The sequence below is a fragment of the Porites lutea genome, chromosome 7 (assembly GCF_958299795.1).
Source record: "Porites lutea chromosome 7, jaPorLute2.1, whole genome shotgun sequence".
Classification (NCBI taxonomy): Eukaryota; Metazoa; Cnidaria; class Anthozoa; order Scleractinia; family Poritidae; genus Porites; species Porites lutea.
This window is the reverse complement of record NC_133207.1, coordinates 7,829,166-7,839,099: the sequence shown is the minus strand read 5'-3', so window position 1 is coordinate 7,839,099 and position 9,934 is coordinate 7,829,166. Positions and strand designations below refer to the sequence as shown.

At 40.6% G+C, this 9,934-nt stretch overlaps 1 protein-coding gene across 1 annotated transcript in view; it reads left to right on the top strand.

Annotated features, from left to right (window-relative positions):
- The window catches only part of LOC140944387 (uncharacterized), a 5,281-nt gene extending 4,748 nt beyond the window's left edge, over positions 1-533 (top strand). The window contains exon 6 of the mRNA XM_073393538.1: positions 214-533. Within this exon, the coding sequence (XP_073249639.1) occupies positions 214-533 (320 nt within the window). The remainder of the gene's footprint in view (positions 1-213) is intronic.
- The last annotated feature ends 9,401 nt before the right edge of the window (positions 534-9,934 follow it).

The following is a 9,934-nucleotide window of genomic DNA, read 5'->3' as shown; positions in this document are numbered from 1 at the left end:
AGGATATATTGTTTCGCGCAAGTCTTTCCTAAACACTGTACATGTTATTTTTCCTAAACAGGGCATGTACAGCGGCTCTCCTCTACGCAAATTATGGTAGAATATTCCACCCCCCCCCCCCCGCCCCTCCCGGGCTGAAGTGTTAAATGTCAACTGGTTAAAAGCCGAAATTACAATTCAAGTTTTTCTTTCTTGTTTGCTATTGTTTTCTAGCGTCTGTGAATATTTACAGCGCCACTTCCAAGTCGTTTATTTTCTCCCTGGTGGACAAGGAAGGACTTGCACCATTTAAGAGCATGGTAAAACATGCCAGTTCATCAAATGCAATTTACCGTTGGTCAAGTTACGGTCCAACATTCGGTAAATGGGAGCATGACATATACATTGCTGATAATGCCAATCAGAATTTTAAATCCTACACTAATTTTGGCAACTCTTACTCTCCTCCAAATGGAGTTACAGACCGTCATACAATCCTGGCTGGAGCTCATTACTTCTCACCTGACGAAGTTGAGGTATTTTATCGCGCTTGAGTCCTGTAACCTCCCTTGATTTCCACGAGCTGAAACCGTTTGAAATCAAGGAAATATATACTCCCCCCAAAAAGGAATTTAAGACGTATTGCAAAGTAGCGAGCATCAGAATGACTCAACTGTTTGAATACTATAAAGTAGAGGTCGACCTTAAGATCCGTGGAAAGCAAAAACGTCGCTTAAAAGCTGAACTCGCTTTCTTTCAGTGTTCACCAACTTTGTCAAATGTAGGCGATCCCTCCTGGAGATGAATTTCTAAATATTTTGCCCAAGTTCAGGAAAAGAAAGCAAATTTGTTCGTCGCTTGTTTACGTCCTCAGTCCTCAATTAAGAGCCAGTTTCTGTAAATATCGAGAATCCGGCGACAGTTTCAAAATTTTCACTTTCTTCATATTTTGCCCAAATAAAGCCTTTTGTGAGTTATTTTCGAAAATACAATTAAAAGATCCCAAAGCGCTCGAGTTTTTTCAAAATCGAGGAAAGTTTGAAAATCGCCATTTTGACCTCCCGCCGCCTTTGAAAATTGACCAAAATGATGCATTTTCGTTTCGCTCGTGCTGGTAAACGTGATAACATCTAGCAATGTACTTTTGACATTTCATAGCACTTCACTTGCTCTTTGTAAAACACTAGATTACTTTTGAAAAGCTGTCAAAATAGTCTTGTTTCTGGCCGTTTTGGTTACCCCACTTGAAGTGCTTGAGCGACTACGCTAATTTTTGCTTACTTCGACCCCAAGAAAAGCCCACTGGTACATGGAATTTGAGGCCAAAACTAGCATGGTCTTAAAGAACATCCTTTATACTTTGTTGTGTGAAAATTTTTTCCGCGGCCCGCAAAAAGTGTCCCGTAGAGAAACGGAAACGTGAAGACCATTTTGCCACCTAAATCAATTTACGGGGCAACATGTTTCTCTACATACCTACGCAAACAATTTAAAAATTGCTCTGGAAAACCTTCCACATGTTTCTTACCGCTTGAATATCGGATAATAGACACATATGTAACTGTTACCTTTTGATCATTATCTCATTGTACCGAATAAGTGCTAAAAACGCTTCCATTGCCCACTCGTGTATGTCAACACCGAGTTAATATTATCAAAGCAACCAATTCAGCTTCGTTCCGGTTCCACAACAGGGATTCTATTTTTCAAAGTCTATATTTCTTTTAATACTACAAGTTTATAAGTTTGTAATAAGCTGTTTGATCGACCATCTTCCAAAAAAAAGAAATTGTGAGTGGTTTTATAGCTTTCAGCTTTGCTTTCAGAGACATTTTATTTGTAACATTACATTGCGTGACAAATTCGGTCACCCCTTGAAATAAAAAACTTCGTCGGGAAGCCTATGAAATGAGTTAAAACGAAGAACAACTGATATTTTAAAATTAAGGCTGTTATCTGATTAGATGAGCATTGGGAGAAAAAGTCGTAAAAGTTAAATTCGATGAGAGACAAGCGTTGCGGCAGTTGCAACAGCACACTGAACATTACGGTTCTCACGGCAGTACATTTTTAAAATCTTGATTTTCAATTCCCCCTCGTTCTAAGGGATTGCGGCAAACTATTCACATGAAAAAACTTACTAGCGTTTTTTCCAGTTCATCTACTTGCCTTTCATTTGTCTTGTGTAGTATATTGTATCACTCGTCCAGCAAACGTCGCGCAACTGTACACCATCGTGACTAAACAAAGGTATATTTTTGGGTGGTGAGGGGTGGGGAAAAAACTGTGCGCTCCAAGGTCGACTTCGCCATCACTAAGGGACGGCCCTTTAGAAAGTAGGGGGTGGGCAATTTTCGAGCCCCAGGAATTTTTTCGTTATCAAATTCCTTGTCTGACTTTTTTTAGGCCATAGCATAAATATTTTTTTAAGGGTTAATTGGCGTGTATGAATTTTTTTTCATTTAATTTTCCCTTGCGCAAATATTTTTTTGGGTCTTCACCACCCCCCCTCCCATAAGTTTTCTAATGGTCCGTCCCTACGGTAGATAAAGAAAAGCCAAAGAAAACTTTTAAAACAAATTGAATTACAGTGACAATGTTCACTGAAAAACAACATTTGAATGGTACCATTAGAAAAGTGTTGGGGGGAGTTTCTTTTGTTAACATTTCTCTTGTATCAATTTTTTTTAGGCCAGTGCATAACTTTTTTTTAGGTTTTCTTTCTTCTTTCGTGCATGAATTTGTTTTATTTAATTTTCCGGCCTTGCATGACTAATTTTTTTTGTACTTTGTTTGTCCCCCCATAAGTTTTCTAATCGCTCTTCACTAACCGGGAAGTTACTAAGTCAGCGGACTATTATCGGGAACTCGCGCAGAGGACTGAGGGAGATTACTACGGGAGTCGGTAATGTCCCATCATCCTGGGGTCCTGATTTTACTTCGAGGTAAAAAAAAAACACAGTCGCTTGGGTGTACTGGTCGCTTTAATCAGTTACTGAACCCGGATAGGGAGAGGTACTTTTTTATGAAAGGCGCCGGTCGTATAGGTACTGAGGGTGAATGTGGCAGAAAGAAGAAGAAGAAAATCCCACTCCCCCTCCCTCCACCCGCGTCCCCCAATTCGAACCAAGAGTTCGTAAGCTGTTTATGCTATATATTGCATTCACTACTGTCAATCGGCTGTTATTTTACGTAACGTTCTAATCACTGTACTGGAGGCTACTACCCACTACCGGTGGAAACTGTTGTCAACAGAATTGTACTAGCGTGCGCAGGGTATTTTAGCGACAAAAGGCTCATTATTTGAATTAAAAAGTGGGTAAATGCTTTCATGTTTCGTCTGTATGGTGAATGAATTACCCCCTAGGTTCTTATTTTACAGAAATGAAGGCACAGCGGAAGATACAGAAAAAAAAAATTTAGTCTAGCTAGCTTTCGGTCAGTAAAATTGAGATGAAACACAGCTTGAAAGACCGTGGCATGCATGGAAAAATACATTTATTACTGTATGGCTATCATCTAAACTGTATTCTAGATAATTATTTAATACGGAAATACATTCCATATCACATATGCGCTGCAATGGTTATCGGTGCTAAGATGAGCCTTATCCTCGGCTTGTCGGGCTGATCGCTATGGTGCCCCTATCAAATTAAAAACCTATTTAAGAACCTAGTAGATAGCCTAAAATCCCACTAAATACCATTTCTATAAGAACTGCGAGTTTTTTCTGTATCACGGTTGAGGAATATCACTCGCCCGTCCGTTTTTTTTTTTCTCGTGGATATATGGTTCACCCAGGCTGTGATTCACCAAGAAAAGCGTGGTCTGCTCTGCTCATTGCGAAGCACCTGGAAGGGTATCCGATGGCAGCCGAACTTATAGTCTGCATAAAAGGCTCTATCAGTTTTCGCATTTTTCAGGTAAAGCGAGCGCAGGAGCGCCAGACACTCGTGATGGTGAGGCGCTTCCTGAAAAAATGCAAAAAAAGGAAATAACTAAATAAAACAAAACGCCTCTTATGCAGGCTAGACACGCAAGCTAGGTGTCAAGAGCCATTATGGCTCTTGCTAGGCGTCGACTGTTTCCTTCACATGGAATAATGGCCGCAAATGATTGGAAGAGGCCAGGAAGCGGGAGCCTTCAAATTTCGCTCGGCCGAAGAGGCAAATTTCCTCTTCCAGTACTCCTCTTATTTTTCTCGCTTGAAGCAGGGGCCTGCTCACGGGTTATTCTTTTCTGTGTTCCTTTCTTCTCCGGGTAAAATGTTCTGTACCGATCATTTTCATTCAGTGTTCGCACGGATCCGGAACTTCGCTTTTGGCTGAACATATCCCCACCCGTCACCCCCTTAGATAGAACCTCCGGTTAAGTCGCTGATCGCGTACGTTTGCGCAAAGTTCAAGGTTGCTGGACAAGAATTACATTCATATACCAATACCAGACAAATGGAAGTCAAGTAGATGAACTGAAAAACACACTGGTAAGGTTTTTAGAGTAGATTGTTTTCCGCCATCACTCAGAACAAGGGCGATCCAAATGAAAATCAAATTTTAAAAATGTTCTGCCGTGGGAACCGTGCCGCAACGCTTGTCTCTTGTCTCTCTTACTTTTTACTAGCTTATAAATTACGCTGCCCGTGTAATCAGATAACAGCCTAAATGTTTAAAAATATTCATCTGTTCTTCTTTGAGCGGTTTTAAGTCATTTCATGGGTTTTCCGACGAAATTTTTGCTTTCAAGGCGTGACCGAATAGGCCATTTTACAGTTGTGTGCTCATTGCCCTAGCCTTTGAATAGACGCGAGGCTGGCGGTGACCTTGTTTTGTTACAAACCTTCTTGTTTTTCATATGTAAATGATCATGTTCACGGGCTTGTTAGCATGAGAATACCACGATTTGCACTTGAAAAGCAGGCAGGTTTGTAACAAAACAAGGTCACCGCCAGCCGCGCGTCTATTCAAAGGCAAGGGCACTAAGCACACAACTGTAAAATGGCCTATTTGTCACGCAATATAATGTTACAAATGTCTCTGAGAGCAAAGCTGAAAGCTATAAAACCACTCACAATTTCTTTGTTTTGGAAGATGGTCGATCAAACAGCTTATTACAAACTTATAAACTTGTAGTATTAAAAGAAATATAGGCTTTCAAAAATGCAATACGTGCTGTGGAACGAACCGAAGTTGAAATGGTTGTTTTGATTGGTTTGGTTGTATATTATTAACTCAGTGTTGACATACACGAGTCTGCAATAAAAGCGTTTTTAGCACTTATTCCGCCGGTATGTAGGGAAACATGTTGCCCCGTAAATTGATTTAGGTGGCAAAATGGTCTTCACGTTCCCGTTTCTCTACAGGACACTTTTTGCGGGCCGCGGAAAAAATTTTCACACAACAAAGTATAAAGGATGTGCTTTAAGACCATGCTAGCTTTGGCCTCAAATTCCATGTACCAGTGGGCTTTTCTTGGGGTCGAAGTAAGCAAAAATTAGCCTAGTCGCTCAAGCGCTTCAAGTGGGGTAACTAAAACAGCCAGAAACAAGACTATTTTGACAGCTTTTCAAAAGTAATCTAGTGTTTTAGAAAGAGCAAGTGAAGCGCTATGAAATGTCAAAAGTACATCGCTAGATGTTATCACGTTTACCAGCACGAGCGAAACGAAAATGCATCATTTTGGTCAATTTTCAAAGGCGGCGGGAGGTCAAAATGGCGATTTTCAAACTTTCCTCGATTTTGAAAAAACTCGAGCGCTTTGGGATCTTTTAATTGTATTTTCGAAAATAACTCACTAAGGGCTTTATTTGGGCAAAATATGAAGGAAGTGAAAATTTTGAAACTGTCGCCGGATTCTCGATATTTACAGAAACTGGCTCTTAAAACGTGAAACTAGCTAGGCATTTTTTCACATCCTTGTCATGTACTGTCATGTAGTGATAGGAAAGAAATGTACAAAAGAGCGTGATGCGCGTGCAGTGTACGTGTAAAGATGGAGTTTTGCTAAGGCTACGTTCACATGGCAAGGGACCAATTTTCGAACGGATGAAAATTTTTGCGTTTAGGTGTTCTGTTCTTTTCACACGGATCTAACCCTCGAAGATCTTAACCGAACAAAAATTTAGACGCTTAGCTGTTCAAAGCCTCCGTGTGAACAGAGCGAAAATATTCGGTTAAATTTTTCAGCCAGTTAGAAACTGGTAAACCTATAAATTCACTCTTGTTTTTACGTTTTTGCCGCCATCGCTGTCCTTGGATCTTTAGGTCGTTAATCTGAACGGTATGCAGCGGTCTGCGACACAATCGGAACTCAGTCTGTGTCTAACGCTTTCAGACGTTCATGGACATCAAAGGCAGATATTTGAACTGTTAGCGATTGTAGGCTTTCCAGGTTTATTTGAATCGATTTGGTGCAAAAATGGTGCCAAACACAGGCCTGTAGACGACGCGACGTAGACCGGTCTCCTATCCGTGTTCCAGATCAATTATTTACCGTGTCATTTACGCTTCGCCCACACGTTTTTGGATATTTTTAAAACGGAGACTTTTTTCTCCATTTTCCCTTTCTTTTTGGCGTTTACACTTAGCTTCAGTTTGAATCATTTTCGTCACTCTAGATTAAAACGCTAAAACGATGGAAATACAATCATCTGATAACATCCCTACAGCATGATAACATAGCGTAATGCTAGTTGTACAGTGTTTATGATGTTTTTATATTATCGTAACAATTTTTCGTCCGTCCACACGTAAACAAGAAGCCGGCGTTTTCCAAAATCTCCACTCTGGGCAATATACTCTGGAGACCGTTTCTAAAAGTCTGCGGCTTTTTGGTGCCTTCAAAACCCGTTTTCGTGTGGACGGAAGGCCAAAAGGGAGAAAAGTACGTACACTGCACATTTCAACTTGTGAGATAAGGACAATCGGGAGCCATTGCAACATAAACTGAGTTATTCATCGTAATGACCAAGCATTTAATCCTATGTAAAGATTAACTCACAAGTTTTGAAAAAGTAAGAGGTGCTTTGCTAATACTGGTATATGAGTTTAAATTGCATTTGCATTATGCTCACACAGGTATGGAGGTATTTCATTTTATAGGGACGCTTCATGCTTAAGGAGCTAGCTATTACGCGCGCGTCACACGTGTCTCCAACCTAAAAATACTAGGACTTGTGGTGCCTAATCTCGTACCCAGATTTCACACCTGTCTTGGCCGTGGGAGATCTGGCTACGAAATGCAGTCAGGTACTGTAACTGAGGGTCATATTTGCAGGTGTGAAATTGTGACCTAAAGCTTAGTCAGGCTAGTTCCTAGGCGTTCCCTCTTGCCCTGTAGTCGTCGCAAGATCAAGTCTGGGAAGGGTGAGCGCGTCCCTCCCCGCTCGGTTGCGTAACAGCTCATGGCAGAGTCCAGGTTTGATTGAGCCAGGAACGCCTTAAGGCATAAGGGCTATGTTCACAATATACCGTACAGCGATGGCAAGAAAACCATACCGGATAGGGCCTCTTTTCACACATAAAAACAGTGATTTCAGGACGATTTCTATAACGGAGCGAAGCTGCGCCTCCCCGATCTCTAAAGTGGAGAGTCACTTAACGGATTTGTGTTCTCACTATACACAGCTTTTCATATGGGCACCAAAGTAATGCTATCCGTTATAGGGTAAACATAGCCTTTACTGAAGTCCTGTAACACGAGCTCTAACCCTAATAATCAGTAAAAATTTCAGTCGCGCAGCAGCAACTTCACTTCAGTTTTACCCATCGGGAAAAAATAAAGGAACTTACGCCTTTGCCAAATGTTCTAGTGCCAGTAATGATCAAAAAATGCCTCTAACAAATTTTAGTAAGTTCGACAACATTTTGCTACTAATTATCAGTCGTCGTTGTATTTAACTGAGATTTATTAACTTGTTTGTTGTAAGCTCAAGCCCAAGAAGTTGTTTTTATAGCAGAGAGCCACTTATCTTAGTCCCAAAAAATATATATACGGATCACAGATCGAGTAAAGCCTTATGAGGAAATAAGTTAAGCAGGATCATCGATCGGCGAAGAAAAAACGTAGTAAAATTCAGTATACCTACCAATAACTGAGAAACTAAAATTATAGTAAGAGAGTGTATTCGGCATACCATCCTTATTTCAAAAGACGAAATTATAATCAGGAAAAATTTCTGAAGAGGAATCCCAGCACCAATTTTCGAGAAAAAAATAACAAACAACAAGAAAAACACAAAAACAAAGGATGGCTTTGCACGTCGACTCCTGGCAGCTTATAATTTCGATGCTTATTCGCCATAACCTTAATCCCCTTTTAATTTCTAGATGTAAGACTTTTTACCTTGTCAAATATATACGCCGGACGGATTTAATTTCAATTTCCTGCGAAAACATCCCTTTCCCCTCGCTCTTCGCCGATGGGGACGTTTCACGTTCCTCCTCGCGAAACGTCCCCGGCGGCGAAGAGCGAGGAGAAACAGATGTTTTCGCAGGCTAATGAGATTTGTGTGGCGATTACACTCTTCAAGGTACATTTTATTACCTGACTTGGAGAGATCGATATCGGTTATTTCTTAACACGTGCGCATGCTCGAGAAAGCCATTCTAATGCACCTCAACTTTCACAACTGTAAAACGAGAGCAAATAAAAATCAAAGATTGAGATTAGTTAAACTCTCACGGTACTTGGCTTGCCTACTCCCGTTTTTCAGGCGAGCGAAGGATAGCGCGAAGCGAGGGAGGAGCGCCAGACAACCGCGCGCTAGGGAGAAATTAACAGAAGAAAAAAATCGTCGCCTTCCCTACTTACGCGTGTGTCTCAAGCTCCAAATTCGCTGTGTGCTTCTTACTCCCAAAAAAGGCGAAAAAATAACGGCTGTTCTGCAGCCTAAGTTATAACAAACCTCTAACAAATTTAGATCAGTTGTAAGATCGTTTTGCCTATTATATTATCAGTCTTCGTTCAGTTTTTAGCTGAGATTTATTAAACATGTTTGTTGTGAACAAAAGTACAAGGAACTTTAAATAGCGTGAGCCTTTATAACTTTCACATTAATAGTCTAAAAAATGTTCACAGAGTGATAAGTCTACTGAAAAATAGAGTCAACAGGATCATCGATCCAAGAACAGGTGATTGTACTGTAAACTTCTCAGTAAATGCTTAGTACAAAACCAGAGAAACAAGAGAAAGAAAAACTAAATAAGACAGCAAGAGAGTGTATTCGGCATTCAAACCTGAATTAAGAAGCGAGTTGCAATATACCATGAAAATGGCCAGTGAATGGTCGTACTATTAAGGAAAGGAGCAAGGCAAGAAGGGGTCAATATCGGTTTGACATCTAAAATTTAGGTAAGAATTCACTACTTGCTGGTAATGAAGTTTCATATATTCTCCATAATTATCAAAAAGGTCCTTCGCCGATTATGTTTTTAATTATCACAAGGGTCCTTTGCCGATTGTGTTCTTGTATTGGGCACGAAATCAAGAAAGCCATTTTAAAAAGGCTAGCTGTTTTCAAGGAGGAAGGAAGATCCAAACGCCAGGAAGATCCTAAAAGGCGGATAATTTAAGTGTTGAACTAGTCATTAGCGCAAGCCGGGTCTTCCTAATGCTAGGATCTTCTTGGCTTAGAGCTAGGACGATCTTTCTACTAGGAACAAACCAGACAAATATGGTGGCGGGTAGGGCATTGGAGTAATCACGGCAATAAACATGAAAGCCGACCATTTCGTCTGTCGTTACCATGAGCTGATTAATTTGACGGTTCTGCTGAAAGCCGGTAATTATGAACGCCAGTAAAGAGAGCACAAGGGCCCAAACTGCACTTTTGTTTTTGTCGCACTCAATTTTTAATTCCTTCTCTACTTGGGCGCCACACGGACCATAATTTCTGCATGTAAGTTACCCAACGAAAAGTTGTCCCGCCTTCTAGTATCTTTCCTGGTACCAAGATCTT